Source organism: Idiotropiscis lumnitzeri, chromosome 12 (assembly GCF_059441095.1).
Source record: "Idiotropiscis lumnitzeri isolate Australia: NSW breed Sydney's pygmy pipehorse chromosome 12, RoL_Ilum_1.0, whole genome shotgun sequence".
Classification (NCBI taxonomy): Eukaryota; Metazoa; Chordata; class Actinopteri; order Syngnathiformes; family Syngnathidae; genus Idiotropiscis; species Idiotropiscis lumnitzeri.
Window position 1 is genome coordinate 8,689,150 of NC_142402.1, and position 25,855 is coordinate 8,715,004.

Genomic DNA, 25,855 nt, shown 5'->3' on the forward strand with positions numbered 1-25,855 from the left:
TGAAATGGAAACTGGAAGTGAATTAAGAAGTTTCACAATCATTTGCAATTAACGTTTAAGAATTACAGCGGCTTTATGCGGAGGAACTCCCTTTTCATAAAGTCGGAAGTTGGCTACTGTAAATGAAGAATTGACTAGCTCACAAGAGGCTCGTTGTTCAAATGAAAACGTGTATTCCCCCAACCCCTTATTCAATGTGAATGAAAAAACTACAAAAACATAGAGCGATGTGATTGTTTATTGCAGAGCAGAAATGAAAAATTGCCACACAAACTTGCATACATTTGGAACATTGCCTATTGTGGAAAAAAATATCTTCAAAACACATTCTTTAGTTTTTCGAATGATCACTTCATCCATTTAATCAGCACATTAGCTACTGGCCAAGTGATGAATACTTAAGCACTGAACACCAAATTATTTTAAGGTTAGTGAGCTAAAAACAATGGCACAATTTCTACGTAAATTGTGTGTAGGTATATCACTATCATTTCAGTTCTTCTCTTGATGACACCAACGCCATTCCCAATTGTAAAAACGCGTGATGACAATTTGCATCTGTAATTTTGACTTTGGCAGAAATTAATGTCTTTCAATGGGGAACCAAAGACACATTCACATACATTTAAAAATGAATAAAACCAACATCCAACACTCCCGGAAAACCACTGGTAGAAGAAGATGCAATGCATTCGTGAAGCAAACGGGATAAGTGACTTTCTTTAACAAACACAAACGCACCCAAAACGATTTACACTTCCTCCAGAGGGCGGACGGGGTGAATCACATCACTCCCGCTTACATATCAAGGAAAAAAAAATCAACATACTGTCAGTGTTTGATTTCAAATTGCCCCCATAAGGAACCCAGAGTGCAACTTGTCCATTCAGATCCCTCACCAAAATCCAAATCAGATTCTTAAAACAGTTTAGAAAAACTGTGGGCCTAAACACATTGGATATGCGAACAGAGTACACATACTGCACATGGACATAAAAGAAAAGATGTGAAGTAGAGCAAGAGGATGAATTGCGCTGTTGATGTCATTTATTTAATATATACAAAAAATTATGGGAAACACTGCCCCCGATAACATGAACATCCACCCCTACAGTGAAATATGGAGGGCACTGCCTCCGATACAGACACACGCTGGTAGGCAAAAACTACCTTTTTCGTTTCCACATTATGGAAGACGCTGCTTCCGATAATGGTGCTAGGATGAGAAGTGCACATGTGAGCCCGAGTTTTGATGAGCAGCTTTGATTCATGATTGAGAACTCTCGAGTGCGCTCAGTGCTAGTTGTTGATGCATGTACACTTCTTTTAGCAGATGCTGCTTTTGTCATTTCGACAGTATAACTGTCATAATTATGGAAGGCACTGCTCCCGATAATTACACATATTATATGAAAGGCAATTAAAAAATATTTATAGTGAACCCTGTCACTGGTTACTAAATAACACAATAAATAGAGTTCAGTTTCAGTGCCACCTGGTAAAATACCTTCTCCCTGTTTTTTTGTTTTTTTGCTGTTTCCAAATTTAACTTTTGTGACTTTTCAAAATAGTTTTATGTTGTTTAAGTTTATTATGAATGATCTGTGTGACAAATGTATCAAAAGATGCCATTCACAGTATATTCTTATTGCGATCTACAGACCTAACATACAACCTGTTCTTCATTGTACATGACCGCTCAAGAAAGCCTGTAATTATGAAATTTCTGCACAGTAAAAAAAAAAAAATACAGTAAATATAGTGACTTATAGGTTTGAACAGAATCTTACTGGCTTTCAGATGTGGTATTAAAAATGCAAAAACGAGATTGAAAATAAAAATGCCCATATTTGTTTTTGGCTGCCAGGATGGCCGAGTGGTCTAAGGCGCCGCGTTCAGGACCCAGTCTCCCCAGGAGGCCTGGGTTCGAATCTCGAATTTCCCCATTGTGGGACTAATAAAGGCAATATTATTAAGTCTGAGTCTGAGTATCTGTGTTATGAGTCACACTCAATTTTTCAACTTTTGGTAGCACCAAGTAATATCAGCATTTGAAGGTGGCTACGATAGCACCAAAGTAATCAAATGTGATTGATTAAGCACCACATTTTTGGAACGCTCTTTCAACAGAACAAGATCTATGACTGCGAAAATGTACTGTGTTGATGTGAAAAATGTGTGATTTTAAAAGAAAGCCTGAGGGAGATGAGGCGGCTTCTAACTGGTATTTATTACTAAATATTATTATTTTTACTGTAATTATAAATGTATTATTATTATTATTATTATTCATAATATTATGATCATTACTAAGGGAAGACCACAGGGTGAAAATAATTTAGATTTCATTATCAAACGACCACATGTCCCCTGATAATGCAGTGGCACAACCCTGAATTGTCCAGGTCGCCAAGGCAAACTGGTTGCGGAACTGGTCGACATCAGATTTTGGGCTATCTGTCCTGAGGGTATCAAGATGGTTGGACAGCCCTTTGAGTGTGTGTGGACCAGATCCGAGCAGAATGTGACGGAATGGACTTTCTCTAGCAGACACATATGCTGACAGTAAGTTCCTCTCCACCTGTAAATAGCAAATAGACGCAGGATGAATGAGTTTTGTTATGTGGCCATTTTTCTTATTCATGTGTTCACTTTAACAAGCGAGACTTCAGGAAAGAGCTGAAACCCAGCATGTCTTACCGACATGATGCGGTCATTGTAGATGCGGCACATCTCAATGTCACTCAAGTCACTGTTTTGGATGTCCTTCATCAGGTTACGAGAGGCTCGACTGTAAGAGCCAGAGGCTGACATCAACCACTGCACTGATGTGGGGACCAGATTAGGGTGCATCTGGATACATGGGATGCACAGCACTCGGTTAGGTTTCTAAAAGGTGTTCACAAAGTCACTGTGCACTTATATTTTTATTCATAGACATGTTTCAAATGTAGAAGGTAAATAAAGAATTGCATGAAACGCCTCTTTCTGAAACAATGATCAATTATGTATTCTTGCAGAAAGTTTAAGAAAAATAAATCTACAATTAAAAAAACAAGTGGTGAGTCTGCAATGAATCACATTTTACCGAAATTGTATGATTCTTTCCACACTGTAAAAAATGACGAGTGATATTTACTTGAACAAAATCTAGTTGTTTTTTTTCACTCTGACAATCTAAGTAAATTGTACAAGAAGAGTTTTGGAGTAAATTTCACTCGTTTATTGAATTTAAAAAAGCCAAAAAGGGAAGTTAGCTTTTACTTTTTCACATAGCTCATTTCATACACAAGGTTATTGTGATTGAGGACCGAACATACAGCCTCCAGATTTGGAGGGGCCTGCTCCGCACCAGAGAAAAGGCTCTGCGACTTGGGGTGAGTATTGTCAGGTTTAAAAGGTCCTGACGCCTTCATTAGACTGAATTAAATGCAGAGAACCAGAGGAATAACCAGGGAAGGTTTTGTCTTTTCTCCATCGCGGATGGGAGGAGAAGCCAGGAAGTGAAGTCTACGTCTTGCCAGTTCACTCTCCCGCACTCTCACTGACTTCTTCGCCCATCCCTCTGGACTTTATTCAAAGAAAAACGAAACCTATGGAAAGTGAAACCCAAACAAGCGTGTGGGTGTGCGCATGTGTGCTGAAGCAATGATGTGCGTGTCTGTGAGTGTGTGAGTAATTATCATTGATACAAATAGTGTATAAAAAACATGATTAAAAATACACAAACTATTTACATACTCTCACAAGTATATTCTCCAAAACGCTTTGGTAGGATTTCGTGGTTTGCACCTGACACCAATAATATACTAACAGACCGTAGCAGTGGCATTGCTCAAGTGTAGAGTGGCCGTCTCCCAATGTCGCGGTTATGGCGTCGAGCTCCTTGATGTATGAAATGTGGGTACAAAAACCTAAACTGGGTTCAACCTTGGAGTGGCTTTTTAAATTTAATGAACTCAAAAACTCTTCTTGTAAAATTTACTTAGAATTTCTGAGTGCAAAAAATGTTCACAGGATTTTTCAAGTAAATATCACTCCCATTTTTTACAGTGCGGGTAATCAAGGAATTAAAAATGTAGATTTCAAATGGCCAGAAGAAGTCATCATGGAGCCAAAAGTTACTATTAAACGTAAATGGTATATTACAGTCGACCCTGCATTGTCGTGGTTCAGCACGTGCCGATTTGCATATATTCTAAAATATTTTTGCTTTATTTTTTTCACAGTATCCCCATTTTCAAGTTTTGAATGTTTATCAGTTTTTGTTAAATAATTTTTAGGCTTTGCAAAAAAGAAAACTTTTTTTTCCCCTCCCACTAATGCATTTCCATTGTCGGATTTTCACAATTCAAACCCTATCCCCTGCTAGTAGTATGGGTCGACTGTATTCATATACTAGAACAACTTCATTCCAATTAGGAAACTGATCAAATGGACACCTACCCTCTGTACAGTGTTGACTTTCTTGTTAATCTGAGCCACATGAGTGCGAATAATCTTGTCATACTTTAACAGGTCCATCTGCAGCAGATGGTCATGGACCAACCTCAGCACGATGTGACCTGCAAACTTGGCAGCTGCTTCAGCCAGTTGCAGGTGCTGGTTGGACGTGGCAACAATCAACTTTTCCTGTGTATCCAGCAATGTGCCAAAATATGGATAATCCTAGCGAACCAGCCAAATTGAGAAAATAAAATAAGAAAGGATGCCTTGGACTTTTTAGATATTGCAGTAGAGTAGATATAGTGACTGTACGTTAAAGCACGAGATTACTTACTAACTTGCCGGAAGTGAACCGAAATGACAGGGACGGAATGCCAGTAAAAGCAATGAAAGGATAAGCAGCATTATCTAGCTGCAGAGGTTCCAACCTAAATAGACAAAGATTTTTTTTTCAAATTGGAGATCAAGACAGACATATTGCAAGTAATACTGTGATAGTACACAGATGTACTGTCCATAAAGGAAAGAAACATACACGTTAGATTCCCAGCTGCCCTTTCCAAATTCCGAAAAGAGGGAACCAGCATGATTCTGGAGGCCCACCTAAAATAAGAAATGAATAAAATGAAGAAGAGACCGACACTAAACAGACACAATTTTAATATTATGTTGACCACTACTAAAATATACTGCAATTAATGATTTACCTCTTTGAGAGTGCGTTCAATCAAGCTGTACATCATGGGACTTGCTGCTACTTTAAAAGCATTGTGACCTGCAAAGGGGTTTATTTATTCATTCATTCATTCGGAAAAATGTAAATATCCAGTATTCATAAACCAAATGAAAGATTTGAAAGGAATGTTTGTGATAAAAATTCAAATGGTACATACCAGCTACAATGCCATCAAGGTTGATGTAAGAGAAGGCTTTTGTACTAAGAGACGAAAGATAGCCCTGCCAACAAGAAACAGATCATCGAATACACATTCATGAGCTCTGTACAACTGTTTCATTATCGTGACAGAGACGTTGCTGGAGAAGGAATAGTTATTGCGTAATACCCACCTCTAGCCACTCAGTGGCACCAATGCTTCCATATTCTCCAGCACTCCAACTTGCAAACACGATGCTCCTCCTTGGCTTGAACCCGTCTGAGAATAAAACGGGAGACAGATAGTGTGACTAATATGGCACAAGGGTTTCAGCAGTAATACATTAAAGTGAACTAAAAGGCAGCAGTCGCAAACATCTTACCCTTCTTTAGCATGTCTGAGATTGAACGAGCTATTTCCAACAAAACACCGGTACCGACAGTTGATGCAGCAAAACCTGGACCCCAAGCATCCCTCTGGGCACCGATAACCAAATATCGATCTATCGTCAAAACACAGGCGTGTGATTAATTTGGAATATGCAAATGTGAAGACATTAGCTCTCAGAATTATGTTCAGTATTTCTCTCTCTCTTGGTGAAGAAAATGTCATGAACACCTGCATCCACAAAGCCCTCGATGACACCAAAGACATTGTTGATCTTTTTCTCAGAAAGAACGTTGTTCACCTCCACAGTGATGATATCACTGTCATTACCGAGTTTGTTGTAAACTCCCCATTCTTCTGGTGCATTCTCACCCCCCAACTGTCTGTGGGAAAGAAGAAAATGGATTTGTTCGTACAATGTACACTAATCATCAATGGGATAGTAGATCCAAAGTGTGATCCGCTGTCCAATTTATAGTAGCCTCTGAGCTGTACTCAAGATAACATTTGACGTAGTTTCATGCTATTCAAAAAAAAGTGTGGGTGTCGAAAAAGTGGAGTTGTCGCAATACCCAAACACAAGTACGACTACTAAAAATAATACATTGCTTTTTTTAGCTTTTCAAGACAAGCAAAAACTTTACAATTCACAGTTAATATATTAAAACAACATTTCCCATCGTCAAGACAATTCGGCTCTGTGATGTCATTTCCAGTGGAGAGCAAGTGGCAAAATAAAAAATAGTAATAATAAATTATGGATGCTTTATTGTTCTAATTATATTTGCCAGCAGCTTTGTAAACCTTACCCAAGAATGCTGATGGCTGTGCTTGCTGTAATGGTTTGAGCCAAGATACTTGGCAGACCTGACGACTCGGCAGGTGGAAATTGGGTGTGATTAAACGAGGGGAAGCCGGGTGTATAGGGATCCCCAGAACCCAAATGGACCTGAGAGAGTAAACAAGGTTAAGACATCACATAGCTTCATATACACCTTTGACTTGTCATTATTTTTTGCAAGCACTGAACTTCACAAGTAGACGCAATGTGTGCACGTGATAGTGTGGCACAGTTGCAATTCGCTGATGTCGGGATGAAACGAGTCACAATTTAGTGAATTTCAATTTTTTTTTAAAGGTCATTCCACATGAATGAGTTTTATTTTTACAAATTATTTACCAGTCTAAAGTGTTGAAAATGCAATATTCATGGGTAATTGATAAAATGTGCCATTTTTGGGGTTTCTTGAAAGAGGCTATTTTGGAGATACAAGGTTTTGCCATCAAGCTTGTGTTTCATGTAAGTGTGATATTGTCTGAAATTTTGCGCAATATGTGTATCATCAAATTAAGAGCTTAAAAAAAAGAGTAAAGAGAGTGAAAGCAATTGGTGCTGATTCGGTGGTTGGCCCATAAAATGTAAATTTAAATATATATAAATAACATAAAAATGTATGTATATACATGTATCTATGTACACACATTTCTATATTAATTTGAAACCATTTGTAGGTGCTCTCTTACTTTTTAAGTGTATTACCAAGGTATCGGATCGGGACACGATATCCGCAGATCCTTAAAACCAAAGACTTGGACTTGGACTCGGGTGCCAAAAAAGTGTGACGGGGACACGCCTAACTCACATGTCCAAAGAGCTGAGTGGTCGCTTCAGAAGGATAATCAGCAGGATCTTGGTAGATCAGTACGGCAGATGCCTTCATTTTGGCAGCATTGGCTACCTGGGAATGGAAATGAAAGCAGTTAGTGACACGCTACAGGATGACAGTCAATCATAAAACACAATTTCAAGGTTTGAAGAGCGTTTACAAAAAAAAAAAAACTAGCACCAACCCACCTTTTCCGCAAAGCTGATCTTTCCAGCTCGGATCAACATAACTCTGCCGATCATGTCGATTTTTCTGAACCGAAGCAATCTGAAGTCACTTTCTTGTCCATAGTAGGCAAACAGGACAGCTCCCTGGGTGAGACAAAAATACATTCATCTTTGGTTGCATTACAGACATTACATTAACTACAGTAGCTTTCAAGTTTTTTTATTACCTTTACATTTCCATTAGCACTATAGGACAGAAAACCTTCTGGATTCTCTCTTGTGCTATTCTTGAAATTAACTTTGTTGGAGTCAGACAGTTGGCGATCCTGAACTTTAATGAAGTGCTCGTCGGTCCAGGTTTTCATGCCGTACTGTTTAAACTTCTTGATCACCTTGTCTGCCAAAGCATCATCACCTGAGGAACCAGCTCGATGGCTGCCACTTGACACATCACTAAGAAATGGACAACAATTGTTTAGAAAACTGACAGGAAGAAAATATTTGTTTGTGTATGTGTATATTAGTGCTGTCAAGTGATTACATTTTTTTTAACAAATTAATCCCAAAAGAATTTCCATGATTAATTGCAATTAATAAAGTTTTTCAACGACCATTTTTCTTGAAGCTTGTAACATATTATTTACTTGAATAATAAATTGGAATTAATGCAAATTTACCAGTATATTTAATTTAAAAAATGGCTTTTTTTGCTTTTTGGATACGATTTCTCAAAGCTGCCCACAAGCACCACACTCCAGCAGTGTTAGTTTGCAAGGCCCAGTGGTGATTTTTGAAGAAAAACAAACTGAGCTGAGCTTTTATAAATATATATATATATATATATATATATATATATATATATATATATGGTGCATGCGTGCATTCATAGGTGTGTGAATTTCTGATATAGATTTTGCCATTATTGGGAACCATCTTGCAGCAACTCTCATGAGTAAGTTATGAGGTTTAAATTCACCTGAAGGCAATTTGGAAATTAGATGTACTCAATTTTTGGGCAAATGCGTCCTTGACATCACTCCAGGCCATGATGGGAGCAGCTCCCGTTTCGTGCACGACGGGATTATCAGGCAATTGCACAGAGGCTTCACAGATGGACGGCAAATCTCTTTTGCGATGGACCAAGTATCCAAACAAGTACCCTGAAAGTTCCAGTAGTTGAAAATTAGAAAACTGAATCTCAGCACTGAATTACAAACTGCAGTCAGTACAATAGTTTGCCATGCAGACCACATCGGGACTTTAAAAATTGCAAGTACTGCATTACATTTCAATAAAAAAAACCAAACACCTCATTGTAAAAAGATTGCTTCAATAAATAATTCAAATAAGAAGAAATAGCGCATGAGTTTTGCATATTTGTGATTACAAACTAACAATTGGGGAAATTGTGAACAAATCCCAATTTCAAATAAGTTGGTGTGTAAAACGTAAATAGAAATAGAATACAAATACAGTGATTTTCATTTGCAACTTTCCATTTAACAACACTCATAAATGTTTGGAAACTGAGGACAGTTGTTGTAGCTTTGTAAGTGGATTTCTTTTCCATACATGTCTGATGTATGACTTAAGTTGCTCAAAATTTTGTGCTGCATAATGCATCACAGATTTTTCAAAATGTTCAAAAAAAAAAAAACCTGATCTCGTCACCAATCCCATCTTACCGATGATAAAAATGAGGAGGATAGTAGCAACCATAAAGCAAAGGTTCTTCGGTGTGCGTCCAAATTTGGAAGTCATGCAGGATTTGTGGTTGGAGTTATGATTGAGGTGGGCCCCCACTCCATTTCCGCCGACTTCTTCATCCATGTCAGACGAAAGCTTCATCTCCACGTGACTGTTGTCACCTTCCATGTTCTGCGTCAAGTTGAAACGCGTGTACGAATGTGGTTCTCCATTAAACTACAGCAGAAGGAGAAGAATATAAATTAGCCAACTGGTACATTCACTGTACTAAAGCCGATGATTTCAGATAATTCTTTGAAGTCTGATGGGTTAGTGATGTGATCGACACTATGACACCTACCCTTTGTTGATCCGAGTCACGTGTCAACAAGTATTCTTGTCTTAGTGTATCCAATTCACACGACAACAAATGTAGATTTGCGTTTGATATATAGTCAATCTATAGATTCTATTTCATTTAACTACAGCCAGATAAATTAAACAGATGAACAGAAATATATTAAGGATCAACATTAATCATAACCAGGCCAAATTTTGAGTTAGTGATAATTTATTCTTTGATGGATATTTTCTGGCTGTAAAGGAAAAAACACAACAGACTAGTATAAGAATTAGTGTTACATTTGAGCATTGGTATTTTATACAATCATTTTGGGGGGTATGCAATCTTGCACAATTTAGATCAGGATTATGAATAAAACATTTGTGGACTTGATTAGGGATCAACTGTGATCTTCATGTTCTACAGGGTGGGCCACAGGTTTCCATACATAGGAAAATGAACAACAACAAAAACAATGAATAACAATGAATGCACAAATACTCACAATTTTTGTTATTGTCGACCTCGCCTGGTCCATTGTTCCTTGACAGAACCCTAAAAAAAGTAAAATAAACATTCATTTCCCAGTAAAAGCTTGGCTTAGACAACAAAAAAGGTATTAGCTAACATAGAATAATATTAATAATAAACCAGAGTGTCCAAAACTATGGACAACAAATGGGTTAGCAAATCGAATACGGCATACATTTGTGCATACAGGAGAAAAACTGCGCTTTGTAAGAATACAAGGGCAAGACCAAGACCCCTTGAGTAAACAACTTCTCACGAAGGAGTCACAACGACAGTTGCAAGTAAAGGGACAAGAATGGCTCATGGTTTTTAAACGTGAAATACAACATTTAATAATTCAAATATATTACATGTGAAATCTAACTTCAAATACAGTATGTAAGTGTAGTACGCTGTAACTTTTTCATTTCTGGCACTCACATCCCACCTCCCCAAAGAAATCTTTCAGTTTCCTCTGCAGCTTACTAAAAAGGATGAGTTGTGTCAGCACACAAAAGACGACAGTGGGTTTTGAACATTGTTCACCACAGGCTCCATGGGAACTACAAAGCCAGAATGATACAACAGCTCAATCACCGGCTCCCCGCTCACTAGAAGCCACGCAAAGAAAGGTTCAAATTTAACAAAACAGCAAGAATTGAAATGCAACACGTATGTATATTTACACTTATTTCCCAGTTGCACACCAATGAAATAACGGACTTGCCAGTGATCACCTGAGAGGAGTAGGTGCTTCTCCCAGGAAATGATTTTCTCAGAACAGTCATATGAAAGCAAAGCTAATTCTTAAATGCAGACTGCAGCCCTTTAGAGGTAACTGTAATAACTGTGAGAACGCCACCAGAATTACAGAGTGGGTTGTTGTTAGATTTGCTCATTATTTTTAAACATAGAGTTCAATTATAATGTTTTGAAGTAACATTTGAACTTTTTAATTATTATTAACGACAGTAACTGCACTTACAAAACATTTTTTCTGACAAGTGACAGGCATATGGCAGCTTATCAGCAGTCAATCAGTCGGTGGCTGGTTAGCTAGATGCTAATGGGAGAAGCTAATATAGCAGCGAGGAGCTCTATTCAATGTGTCTAAGTTGTTACCAACAGATGTGCCTTACATTCAAATTAGACCCAAATAAAAGTTTTTTTGTTCACCAAAAAAAAAAAAAAAGGGAGTACCAGCTGTCAGTCCTTATCAAGCCAGTGGCAAAGACACAAAATGAGGAAGTGGAACGTAACCAAAATAAAGCCAGTCCCAGTTTTAAAGATCGCTTTTAATAGATCCCCCACTTGCTCATCCAATGAGAACAGATCTGTACATTCGAACAAGCCCTTCAACATGCGGCCAAAGAGCTAAATAGCACAATCAGTAAAGCATGACTTTATTTTTTTTTTATCTATTTCTTTTATGTAGAGTGATTGTGATTCATCACTGTAGTTAGTTCTCTTTTCATTTTATGTATTTTTTTTTTTTACTTGTTTGATTGTTGAGAAAGATGTGGCATAGAATACTGCCAGCGTTCCAAAATGTTTTAAGATTGTGGCAATTTGGAATACATGATTTTCATTTGCATTATTTTTTTCTAAATCCAAAGATAATAAGTACTTTTTTAAATATTAATGTTTATCATGGACTAAAATGTTTGAATTTGAGAAAAAATACATTTCCTGAACTAGATAAAGCCCTTTAAATCCATCCATCAACTGAGCCACTTTTCCTCACAAATGTCGCGGGCTGGAGCCTATCCCAGCTGTCTTCGGGAAGTCGGCAGGGCACACCCTGGACAGGTTGCCAGCCAATAGCACGGCACACAAAGACGAACAATCATCCGTTCTTACACTCATACCTAGGGGCAATTTAGAGTGTCCAATCAACTTGCCATGCATGTTTTTGGAATGTGGGAGGAAACCGGAGTACGGGGAGAACATGCAAACACCACACAGGAAGGCTGGAACCGGAATCGAACCCTGCTCATCTGAACTGTGAGGCCATCGTGCTAAACAGTCTACCACCTCGCCGCCTCCTTAAAACCCTTCATGGGGAATATATAACCAGTAAATCATTTAAACGCGTTTCTGGAATTGATGTAAAGAATAAACATAAAACCATTACATATACAAGACATATAGGTTTTTTCAACTGCTTTTATATTCCCATATTGGTGATGAAGAGTCACACAGGATGTTTTCCTCAGTGTAGGCACAGTAATAATTCTGTAAATAGCTATGCCTGTGAACCGACTGTATTATAAAAAACGAAAAATGCCTTTTTTATGTGATGCCTTATTTTTGGATATTAGAAATGTTAAGTGTGAACATCAATTGATATTTGTGTTTGAAATTGTCTCACTGAAAATACTTCTGAACAAGAAAATGCAGTTTACTACATTGCACAATTTGAATTTATGAAAGAAAACTGTTGCTTATATAAAAAAGCGAAATAATTGTTAAAGTGAAATGTATTAAGTAAAAATATAGTTCATACTCCAACACTGTGATATTCAATAGCTGCGGGTTTTGTTTCCTTCTACTAACCCAGTTCATTGTCATATTGTTATTGTTTCGTGAAAATACTTGCTTCGGGTACTTGGTTAACCGGCAAAAAAAAAATGCTATTAATTAGAAAGTTCCTTTAATTATGAAAAGTTTGTTGATTTAGTTTTTTTAAACAGAAATACATATTAACACGCACGTGGTGTCATGTCATTGCTTTTACTTTTGTTGTTTTCTTCAGAAATTACGTCAAATAAATTACCTATTTTGTCAGCCGCTGATTGTTGAAACAGAAAATACAATATTCACAATCAAATATTTTGCAGCTATAACTTGAGTCACTGTCAGTCTTTGTTTGCTTCACTTAAACTGGGTGTACCAACAATGTCATCAGCATGAACATGCGAAGAAATCATGTGCCAAGAAAGTTGATCTACCAGTTGAAAAGTTAGTGTCGAGCCCCGTGAATAGTTGATTAATTCCGTCACCGTGACACTATTCCCAAAATCGATCAATGATTTCAAAGAATTTCCAAACATTTCCTCTCATATACAGTAGCTCAATGAAAATTTGCTTGTTTCTCGCTTTTTTGAATCTCTCCCTAAAGTCAGTGGTTAACCAACAGTTGAACTTTGATTCTGACTTGTAGTGAGTAGAATAGACATTGCCCTGATCTGACCCTGAGGAAAAGCCAAAACCTAGCCAAGAGCCTTGGACTAATCAAAACCTTGGACGTGAGACTCACAGTACATGACATTTCGTCTCAACAAAGCGCTTCAAACGACATTTCTGAATTCAAAGTGGCCCGGTGAGGTGTGTGTGCTCCAAAGCTAAATGGCACAGAGACTTAATGACCTCTACAGTCCAATTTACGAGCTCCACTGGAAACTGGACATTGCGTGAGGAGAGCTTGTGTGGGCAAATGCCAAGGGGCCACGAATGACTGCGCAAACTCCAACTGTGTGTTTCCAAGACCAAACATTTATTTACATGCATATTGCTCTAATATAATAAATCAAGTCAAAGGGGCACACAAGCAATTTTCTTGTACCACACAATTGTTTAGAGAACATTTTGACCTGCTGCGACATTTTGTTAAATTTAGATCATTGCCATAGTAGTCCCTTGACTCGAACCTTGACTTGTCACACAAAGCCATTAAAAACATCACACGGAATAAATGTCAACAAATACTCCCCTTTGCCATTCAGAGCAATGAATTTGGAATCTACGCACTTTAAAAAGTGGCATTAAAGAAAAACCACCTGCTTTATAAAGCTAATTGGTCACTTTTTGGTGGGTTGAGAAATGTCTTTAATCTTACGTGCCAAACATACCGCGCTTTAACCAAGCTAATACTTTAATCAGATAAGCTGTTCTTTCACTTTCAGTTGACAGGCATGCTGCCATTGCTAATAAACACTATAAACAGACAAAGAAATGAAAATAACGGGCACAAACTACTTTCAACCCAGCGCTTAAAGTCTCCTCTCATGAGCTGCCCATTGACGTAATCATCAGACCGCTTCAGTCTGGTGAGGCAGGCGCTGTATCTATGTTTAGTGAGTTTTCAACTCACGTGTGTCAATCGGAGATAGTAGGCCAAATTGTGTCACGCCCTTGTGGGAGCAAAACTTGTAGGTTGGTCAAACTAGAAGCAGGCTGTACATTAGTTGGGCTATTGGGCAAACGGGGCCGTTTGAAAACTGTCACCAAGCACGGTGAGCCCACGTTACATTCGTACCATCTTTTGTAAGTTACATTACAAAGTATTCGTTGCTGCTCTTCATCGAGCTCACCTCAGAAGACAGTTTGAATGTTTCCAGGAACAAGTGTAATGTTCTTGGTACACAACCAGGCCCTGAGATTAAACTTAAGGAACATTTATGTCAATATTCGGTAGTGAAACAAAAAAATACTAAGGAGCATCAGAAACATACCAAACAACTGACAAAGACACAACAAACAGTGAATGAAGTCCGGCCAAAAAATAAATAAATAAATAAATACTCTTAGGGGTGGTCAGAGTGCACAACAGGTTCACTGTGACCTATTCGGAGGATGCCCAGAATTAAAAAAAAAAAAAAGGGGGGGGAATGCGTCTCGTTTCGACCATCAAGTTCAAAAGATTCTTCCTTATACATTTGCCGGTGCTGGCCGCATCTTGTGCAGAGCAGGCTTCGTACGTGGTTTTGTATACATTTTGCTAGCTTGTGGTTTTGATATTATTGTAATGAGACCGAGGGAATTTGCATATTGACATGCCTCAACAGTTCGTGAGAGAGAAGTTGGTCACTTTTCAAAATAAAATATTTTTCAGCCTCAAATCATCAATACAATACAACTTTATTTAAACAGCGCGTTTCACAATAGCAGTAAACAAAAACTTTCACAATGCGCTGCAAGTTTTTTTTTTCTTTCATCTGTGCAGCCCGCTGAAGCCTGGTCCAAAGTGGCCCACACCCCTATGGTTGGGGACCACTGTGTTACGTACCATCCTTAATGTTCTTTTTGCTTCAGGTGCTTGTTGCCCTAATATGACTCAAATTGGTTCTGATTCTGGCATCGTAACATCAGAGCCTCTGTCACATTTTAAATGAAGACTTGGGCTTACTACGCTCCTGTATTATAACTTTGGTCATCACGTGATGCATTTTTCACTTCATACTTACTAAAAAGTTTGAGAACCACTTATGTAAACTTTCAGCCAAAATAAACTTTTCTGGGTGTAAGCACGATTTAGCCAACCGCCATTCTCAAACCAGACTAATAAAGTGGACTCTATATTGTATTTTACAATAATGCTTAACTATATTTATAATTTCATATGCACTGTAGCAGAGGATGAAAAAGCAAGCCGGGGAGAGTTTTAAAAAAAAAAGATAGAAACACCACCCACTCTGGGGAACATCTCCAAAACTATTACTTTTCAGAAAACCAACAATACAGCAAGTTTGTTGAGGCATTAAAATGGCAAAGTCAAACTTACTGTATATCATTAAAAATGAACTACATCATGGAGGCCAAATGCTTTACAGAAGTACACATTCACATAACCAGCAGGTGCTGCCATGCGCCCCGAGAACTAATATCCGGTTCAGTGTCTTGCCCAAGGGTCATTCGACAAGAGACATTTGGAGCCGGGATTTGAACAACCGACCGACCCTTCACCCAATGGACCACCGGCTGCAACAAATGAGCCAAAGACCTGCAGTTGCAGAGCTCCCCCGACCGAACTTCACTGTCCAAACGATTCCAGCAGAACCGTGTTCTTTTAATTAGAGTAAAATAATCCAAAACAAATATAGGCTCATGTTTTGTTCATTGCTGTTTAGTGCCTATACTATTTAAGTTTTAGAAATAAAAATTGTCGATAAAACTTCCCTTTGTTGCAGGTAAGAAACAAGATCAAGCTGTATTTTGGTGTTTTTATGTTAAAACAAAAAAAAAAGTTTTTTTTTCTAAACTTGTTACCATCCATAATATTGAATTACCAATATAGACGTGATCATAACCGATTTAGTTTTGTTTTTTTTGCGATTATCCAGATCAGTCGCTATTATCTGTGTTGCCATGTCAGCTACTTTAATGGATGCCATTTCAACACCTCAAAACATTACAAGTCAGAACCAAATCTTTGATTCGTTTTTAGAGCAGTTATATCATTTATTTATCTATTTATGTTGTTTTAGTTGAGTTTTTATTCTAGCCAAGCATTGCATAACAATGTAAACTAGTACAATCCTTGAATGACTGTTTGACATTCCTTCTTCTGTAATTTCTAATCATTTTAAAATAAATCCTGAAAATCATGCGTGACAAGGATTGACAAAGATGAAAACAAAGAACATTTTTATTCTAATTATAGTTTGTTGTGTTAGTTTTAAAAACATGAGCTGTAATTTGAATTAGTTTCTTTATAAAAGCATTTTCTTTTTTTATGCTAGATTTTATTTCGCTAACGAAAATGTTTTGTCAATTGTAACATTAGTTGTTTTGTTTTGTTTTCTTTAAATATAATCATCTTGAATCGTAACAAAAATGGAATCAGTCCCTGATATATTTCTTCCAAGCAATAATATAAGTGGCACTGTAGAAATAGAACTTCAGTGGAACCTCTGATTACGCACTTAATTCACTCCAAGATTCCTAAAAGTTTGTTTTTTTTAACTTAAATTCCCCACCTTGAAAATGAATAGGAATAACAAGTTCCAGCCCCAGAACAAAGTCATTTACCTTATTTTTATGGGTTTAGTAAATAGATAGAGAATGCTATCGAGAATGGTATAGAAATAAATGAAACCATTTGATTATGAAGACATAATGCATAAATACCCACATGATCAGTTTTGTGAACAGGATCATTTGTGAATCCAAGTTTGACTGTATGAAAAATGTGGTGTTGAAGTGACAGAGATGTTGAGAAAACAGCAATTACAGAAGAAGCCGAAGAGCACGGTGGGAATGGGGGTTAGGGGAGATGCAGTCATTGTGCAGGGGTAAATCATGTGAGAGTCACATTGGGGGAAAGCATGAGAAAGTAACAAGAAAAAAAGTAAGACAGTGAGGCAGGCAAATCCCATCTTTGGGGAATGGTCCAAGCTGAAATTAGTGGACAGAAGGCTCGGGCAATGACCTGAGGGCCCCTTTTGGGGTGTCAGAGACACCAATGACCTTGGAGGACATAGCACAATTGGGACAATGCAAATAATTATTGATTCTCCTCAAGTCTGCTCTTTACACTCCACATGACATGAAGCCCAGTCTAGTTCCTCCTCTCCATATTTTACCACAACAAACTCGTCAAGTTCACCTGCTGCTTGTCTGAACAACGACCTCCGACTAAAGCACCCCCAGTCTCCTTCACATGGCCAAGTTGAGAAAACAAACACCTGCTTTGCCTTCTTGCTTATGGTCTGCAAGTTACTAAAGGAAAGATAGTGAAGATATCTTATCTAGCAGCAAGGTCAGGAGACATCCAATTGATAGTGTAATGGCTTTCCCCAGTGACACAGTTACCTAGAAGCTGGAAGGTCGCACGAGGGTCGCTAACGGGCAGGCACCCAGATTCGCCCAAGTCGTAGTTCGTCGGGAACATGACAACCGGGCTTGCACGCGATGGCAGTTTAGTTGCTTCGGCAACGTCATGCGCGGATACTACCTATTGTTCACATTTCAATAACAAAGTTCTCGAATCATCTGAATTTGTGCGTTTAGACTTGAGCGTCGGTGCGCTCGTAGACAGGTGTGCGAAGAAACAGGACATTACTACGATATCATTTATCGGCATTAAATACGAAATGTCAATATATGCGGTACACCTAATATATAGTGATACAACCTAAACTAGCAGTTTATGCCCGTTATTTTGACCCATATTATTGACTAAATTCTTACTTCATAAGCTCTATCGATAAAAATCCTACCTTGTCTTTAAAACAGATCGAATGGTCACTGGTACTTTCGGCACCACGACGGTTCTCCTTCTAGCTGAAGTTGTGCGTTAGCCGTGTGTCCTTCAGCTCGATGGCCTCTGCTTATATCTGGTTACACTGAGGCCAGTGGGGGTGGGACGCATAGAGAGAGAGAGAGTGCGTGGGCGTGTGTGCGTGCGCGTGTGTGTGTGGGTGTGTGAGACTTTACTTAGACCTTTAACAAGACCCTTCTGCTTGCCTTTTGGGAAGAACAAATACAACATATTGCGTGTATTGCAACGGTTGGGCTTTTTCACATGTGCAAGTCAAAAGTGTACCTACAATAGGTTTGAAGTGCAAAAATACTTTCAATAAAATGTGCGCGTGTTGCTTGACTTTTGCCACAGTAGCATTGTTGGGATTCAGATGACGCTTTGGGTGAAAAGGGAAAGATAATATTTTCAGTATGTTCTATGTGCCCCCACTAGTAAAAGGTTTTCAGTGAACTGATTAATATTGCATTGGTGGATTAAGAATTAATCAGAATCATCCACCGATTTTCCTCAATTAAAGGCAGCTCTTTTGACATTCTACTGCCACCTGCTGTCCACAGAAATTGACGTCAAAGAGCCATTGTGAACATCACTGCTCACTTGTCTTCTGGGTTTGGACATAAGATGATTGCAATGTTGCAGTTCTAATTTTACCAATTTTATCACAATTATAATCCTTGAATGTTGTCAGGTATTTTTTGTGATTGAGCGAGAACCCAAATGCAGAAACTGAGAAGTGTGGGTTGGCGGTCAAAACAATGTTTATTTGGAAGTCCAGTACAACAGAGGCGGCAAGCGGGTCACAGGAGGGAGGATCAAGTAAAGAGGCAGGCAGTTCAGTCAGTCAGTCAGTCAAGGTTCATGGACTCAGTGATGGCAACAACGGATTTGGTAACGAGCATAGACAATCTGGCGATGTGTTGTCTTAAAAAGTTGCAGTGGTTAGAAAGATGGAATTTAGCTGCTGGCAACACCAACAGACCAAACCTGCAACATATCAAGGAACACACACACACACACACACACTCACACACGCACACCTCAGGGTGCTGAGGCGGCAGCCTGACAGAATCCAATCTTGAATCCAAATTCAATAATTTTCAGAACTCTCGCCATGAAGCTTGCTTCATAAAGTGCGCTCTGCCATCGGTGGGTGGCAAGTTTGCACACACTCCACAATAAATAACATTTTTCAAAAACAAAACCTGTGATACAATACTTGGAAAAAGCACTTTTTCAAAGACAAGACCAGACAAGTCTTGTCAGGTCATTGTAACGCATTCATGTTCAAGTATTGTACTCTCATGAGTACCGAACCAAGTCGAGTCTAAATTTAAAATTGACGACTGAGTCGATTAAAACCGAATGACCGAGTTTTTAAACCCCTATCCCACTGAGTGGCGACCATTTACGACTGGTGGCAAAGGTAGAAAAATGTGCCTTCACCACGGAGTTGATCAGGGTTCATTCAATGTCGCAAATGATCGCCAAACTTTTCTCGTCACAACAGCTCAAAATTCCCTTACTAAGAGCTAAATGTTTTCCGCGAAAAATGGGGGTCAGCATTCTTGACAAAAACTCATCGAGAGGCTGCAGCTGACTACTTATCAATACATCAAAATGGCACTTTCTTTATATACACAGTAGAAGAAGTCACTGGGATGTCAGTGAATGAGTCTCTCAAGACCGTGGGAATAATTGACTGAGAATTATGAGCCACTTTTACAAAAGTCAGCAATGTGAACTAATAAGCTACGAATGGCGCTAAAATGAATAAATGCTTTAGCAGTGAACTGGCTCTCACACAGCCTTTTTAATGGCAAATCTTCCAAATGATCTCAGACAAAATGCTCCAACATGACGTGGGCAAAACATTTTTGCAATTTACTTTTGCCCATCTGTTTAATATACAAAATTCAAGTTGGGGCTCGTTCCAATTTCCCTTAACATTGAACTTTCACGAAAACGCCCAACTTCCCGCTCAAAGATGGTTATGGTGTCATAGATAGACATGTCCACCCGATTTTGTGTCGTTTGGTGAAAGCTGTGCGGGCCTAACTCTTTTTAACTCCACGATCGCTCCACAATCGCTTCCATGAGATTTTACTGAGTTAGTTTGGGGAGTCTTGATCTAGAAGCCACTCGTATGCATGTTTGCAAAAATTGGGGAATATTTAGGCCCTCAAAAAGTCGATACATTAGTTTGAAATATAATGTAATCATGAAAATGTTATCATCAAATAGACATTTTAAAATGCGCTATACTGTCATCATAACAAACAGGATATAATGATTCCAAAGATTTGTCAAATCAATGTTACTTGTAAAAAACTTCTGAGATTGATTCCAATGAATGCATTAGAATGGGTTCAAATGGACAAAAGAGTGCTTCACCTTTGAAACGTGAATCAAAATACGGGGCAAGCCAGAATCCACGGAAAAGAGTTGAGTTTTGCTGCAGCTGTGAAAATATCATCTTTAAGAGAAGGAACAAGAGGAAGTGTAGTTATATTTAATGCGCTCTTCGGGCTGCTGACTAAGTCAGAGGTGTAGACTTTTTTCCACTACCTCATCTTTTCAATGAAAGAAAAAAAAAAACACTGAATATGTTTATTGCTACAGTGTCGCTTCAAAAATATTGCTTGGAATTCAGCACCCTTTGTTCTGGTACATCTAGTCAAATGTTTTGTAGAAGGACTGTCTGTAGGAAAATAACACAAACACACACAGAGTGTGCCAGCAGTTAAGAAAGTGACCAATATTGAGTGAGGGCTGCTCATGCAGACAGGGATGGCAAATCACTCACCACCCTGATTGGATACGTTTGGTGGGCAGTGGCAAAGCAGTCGCCACTGATGGTAAATTATTAATTAATTGTTGTGAACACTTTTTTTTTAAACATTCTCTATCTCTGTCATTGCCACAATTTAGTATTTATCAAAATGCTCACAGGGAAAGGAAAGCTTTGGGTTCCACCATTGCACTGGATGTTTTCACTCGGTGCCAAGCTGCCAAGATGTACTTTGTGCAATCTAGCCGGGTGGTCTACGGCCCACGTTTGAATCATTTTCCCACAGCTGTCGCTTGAAATCATCACTCGTTTTTTCCGGCTGGGCAGTACAGTTCACCCATCAAATGCAGCTTGGTTTAAGTATTTGGACAATGAAAGACAAAATCAAATTTTGCTTACGGCCCCATAAAGGCTTGAATCTGATTCCAGCACATTGGTGGTGACGTGTTCTGGTTTTCCTGCTCTTGAATGAAACCAGTGGTTTACACTCGTCGTAAATCGTCTTGGCATTTATAGATTGTAGATTGCAGTTCAATTCCATCCTGCTTGTTCTCATCCATTGTGGTGGCACGTAAAGGCAAAAATCCCAACAGCTCTTTAATCAGCCAAATGCTTTTTGGACCTCATCGAAATGTAATTTGATTTAATTTAATACATCAAGAATTTCCCCACAATAACTAAAGAGTGGTTAGAATTGAGATTTATTTCTGTTCTCTGTTCGAAGCAGCCTTGAGATACTGTCTTGATTTAGAACGTGGAAAGTTCAGCTGCATTCTTAAATTAGGTGTTGTTGTAGTTTCATACATCGAAGGCCCGGAATGTGAAGCCACCATAGAGCTGTCGGAGAGGATTTACATGTCTTGCATGTAATCTTTACTTAATGAGACACTTGATTGAGCTTAATATTGTCATGTATATAATAGGTGTGCATGAAAAAAAAAATACATTATGAATAAAATTCAAAATTGACATTATTAATAGTGATTTAAGGGCTTTTTGGGATGAGCTTTGGCACGCCCCCTTTGGGAGCTGGGATTGTTATCTTATTCAGTCTCAGATGTCTACGTCACAGCAGGGAGGCAAATATTGGGACATTGCCTGGTTAGTCAGTTCTGTTTTCTAAAACGGTGACCAATCGCCACCAAAATTCAAATGCACATTACTACGTTTTTCCATTTCAACCTGTGAAAATATAAAAGCGTTCTGCGTGACATTTTGGATCAAACGTGAGATCATATGATTAAAAACCATGATCACCTCCACAAAATAAAAAGCACTGTTCCATTCGCTTCGTCACTTATGCAGGCTGAATTGGACAAGAGCACGAATGTGCACACATCGGTGGCAACTGGTTGTGGTTTTTCCGACATTTTGCTTCTGAAAGTTTTGTTAAGTCTAAGGAGGCATCTGGTGGTCGGCCGGCGGCTGGCATGGATGTTTCCCCCCACGGTTAGTAGCCACTGTGGTGGTGTTAAAAGTAACAACACTGCTCAATGCAAGAATTAGCTTTCAGTGGCTAAACAGACGAGGTTAGCAGAATAGCATTTTACTGTTCGCGTCCCCTGCCTGCAGCCGTCAGCATCGCGGTGCAAGTGTCTGTCAATTCCGGATGACCACCAACCTCATCGACAAGCCCTGGAGGTTCAGCTTCAGGACAACCTGGTTGTCATGCAATGGTGACATTTCCAAGTCCAGAATGCCAACGCACGACGTTAATGAGGTTATGCATGCAGAAAATGGATGAATGGACGGACAGACTTTGAAAAATTCTGAGTACCCAAGCTCCAGCGAGGAGGTCGACTCCGAACCTACGAACAATTAACCTTATGAAAAGCCTCTCGGAACACATTGTTTCCGTAACATGGTGACTTGTGAAAAAAAAAAAAACAGACAAGACATGGGGATGGTTGGACCCAATATTTTCACATTATTAGCGACGTATTTACAAGGATTTTGACTCAGTAACTGCTGTGACGAGGCGAGGGGTGCGTGGCCATACTGCTCATTACCATGAGGCGTTGTTAAACTCCCACGTTTTGTATTAATTTCTCCTTTTCAAATTGATAAAACTGAAAATGCAAGCTAATATCATTTTCCTGATTAAAGAAAAAAATACATAAACTGAGCATGTTGTTGAAAAAATGGACCTTCTTGGCTGGAAGATCCCTTTAATACACAGTGGCTGAGGTGCTTCAAATTACAATTCTTTAATTATGAACTTATAATAATATGCCAAATCTATTTCGGAGGCAGTTTGGAATGAGCCCTTAAAGAACTTTGCAATGTAACATGTGGCCACACCAGCGTCACATGGGACCAGGAATCAGATCAATTCTGTTGCTCTATGTTGACGAGCTTTCTAGTTTTAGTTTTCTCAAGAATCAGGAATAATTTTTGCTTCTCTTCGCACACAATAAACATCATTGGGCTTTGAAAAAAAATGTTGAGTTATTTTCTTTGAGTTTTTACACTTAAAAAGTCAACTGCATTTAAATAGCTGAAGAAATAATCCACATTTTTGTTATACATATGTGTATGTTTAGTGCGTCTATGTGTAAATAAACATGTGCATGAATGTTTTACCTTTTGAAACACAATGTATGCACATTATTGTGGCCAAGCAGATGTCAGATCAGATTTTAGTTCGCTGAAGATGGTGAAGTAAGGTCGGGAAAGAAATATTTTGTGTTACCCACAGAATAGGAAATCCCAGTAAATTACAATGTTTTGGATTTTCCTTAAAACGGTCAAACACCAAAATCTAATTACAAAAAAATACGGAAGATAAAAGCCTCGCAGGATATATAATCGCCCACTTACACTTTAATTACAACATCTCCCAAAAAAACACAATGACCACTTCTTCTTATTTTTTGTTAGTATTGCTAGGCTTGAACTAAAATAGCAAGTGGATTTAAGATTTAAGTAAACACCAAAACCACTCAACATTTGTCTTCCAATCCAAAAGTGAGAAATGAACCATGATTAAATAAAAAAAAAAAAAGAAAGCGACTACAGTACAATAACCTGGTCTCACAGTTGACCTTGTTAAAAGTACAAGTTAAATTCATCTGCATTTAAGATGGCCTTATCTGGTTTAGGGGAATGTGTTGTTGACAGTGCAATGTCATTCTCCCCCAGGAAATGACGATTCTGCAGCTGCTGATAGGGCTAATCACGCACAACTGTCACACACCTGCAAAGGAGGAACAGGACCAACCAAAACTAAGATTTCACCTCACTCACGCACAGAAGGGCTGTTTTTACTCTTCATGTGTAGGGACAGAATAGATCAAGTGAGATAATAATAATAATAATAACAATAATAATAATATTCCCTTTATTAGTCCCACAATGGGGAAATTCGAGATTCGAACCCAGGCCTCCTGGGGAGACTGGGTCCTGAACGCGGCGCCTTAGACCACTCGGCCATCCTGGCAGCCTTTTTTTTTTTTTTTTAATAATAAAAAATAAATAATAAGGTGCTAGGATTTAATGCAGAAAGTATCATACATGCTGATATCATATTTGGGAATATCCGATTGCAAGAAAAAATATATCATTTTGATTTGCCATGAAATCTTTGTACATTTCAAGGAAAACGGCCAAACAGAAACTTAATTGTCACAGTCCAAATGAACATATTTCCTTCAAGCCCGCCTTTTTCATTTGAATAGTATCTTTGTGCGTCTCCTCCCCCCCATGTGTAGCATTATCCCAGAAAAACATCTCGTTATCTCTTCCCCACCCTTGAGTCATTACAAGCTAACAGTTCATGACGTGACTGTTGAGACAAAATCCTAAAGTTGACTAAAGTTACTAATGAAAACCTGCAGTGGTGTTGATTTTCAAAGTCTGTAGTAGAACACATCAGGTAAGAAAAATCTACATATAAAAATAGAAAATTTAAACTCATTACATAAATTCACTTCACACAGCTGACTTATGTTGTATGATTTTGATGATTACAGTTTAGAGATAATGAAACTTGCCCATCACTCTCAATTTGAATATTACATACTGGTAATCATGGTTTTTTTTTTTTTTTTAAATAAAGAAATTAGGAATTGATCTTCTGAAATTAATTAATCTATATAGGGTTTCACTTATTTAAAGTAATAAAATAATAAATTATTTTTTTCAGCATGATATTCTACCAAAATAAAAACATAAAAAAAATAAAGAGCACCAGATACAGCACAAGTTAAAGACTCATCTTTTACATTGTCATGTGTGCAAGTCAGTCGGTCTTCGACATTATCAGCTTTGAAGAACTACAACGGCTGATGCAACTCTCGTTGGGTGAGGCAGCTTGGGGTCCAGGGGTTTGGTCGCCTTTTCAGGCTGTGCTGAAGGCTAATGATTAGCTATCGGTCTGAAAACAGAGGCCAAACATATGCACATGGCAAAGAGCCAAGATACTTGTGACATCTTTGGTTATGTCATAACTCCCATTGATGAAGGGCTGAACTACTACGACTCATGTTGTGCCCCTCTACAGACTTTGACCGTTTCAAAGATAAACATAAATAACTAAATAAATAAGCACTATTATTCTTGTGAGGTAGCAGGCTCATAGTTCGTGCTACTCAATTTGTTTGAGGCAACAAAAAAAATGGTCTTCTATTCACAATCAAAGACAATAAATTGTCGTCAATACGTTTTCTAAATTTGCACAAATATACCTGAAAAATATTTTTTTTTATAATTATAAAGCCTGGTTTATAACTAACATGCATACTCTGCTTATGGTTAACAGTGCATTGTGTTCGGTTACGGCACATTATGAAATGAATACCTTGCAAAACTGAGCATTATTACCTGTGCAAAACTGTTTATAATTCTTGAAATAGATGTCATAATACTGTGCAGGCATACCAAAGGTATGTATCTGTCTTTCCCATGTCTGGAGAGCAAGATGCAGCTTTCCAACTTGGAAATGAAACAATAGTGACCACCAGTGGTTGGAGTAAAGCACATCAGCTAAAATGGCATACAAGGA

At 38.3% G+C, this 25,855-nt stretch overlaps 1 protein-coding gene across 1 annotated transcript; it reads right to left on the reverse strand.

Annotated features, from left to right (window-relative positions):
* Positions 1–1,980: 1,980 nt before the first annotated feature.
* On the reverse strand, positions 1,981–18,161 carry LOC148325740 (transferrin receptor protein 1-like). The gene is made up of 18 exons (XM_088311606.1): positions 18,022–18,161; positions 10,077–10,126; positions 9,228–9,465; positions 8,519–8,702; positions 7,770–7,995; positions 7,564–7,686; positions 7,352–7,447; positions 6,518–6,657; positions 5,940–6,091; positions 5,704–5,823; positions 5,515–5,600; positions 5,340–5,403; positions 5,154–5,221; positions 4,982–5,049; positions 4,781–4,874; positions 4,447–4,668; positions 2,701–2,853; positions 1,981–2,581 (listed from the first exon to the last, which is right to left on the reverse strand). The coding sequence occupies exons 2-18, from the start codon at positions 10,107–10,109 to the stop codon at positions 2,339–2,341; spliced, it is 2,310 nt and encodes a 769-aa protein (XP_088167732.1). The 5' UTR covers positions 10,110–10,126; positions 18,022–18,161; the 3' UTR covers positions 1,981–2,338.
* Positions 18,162–25,855: the final 7,694 nt, after the last annotated feature.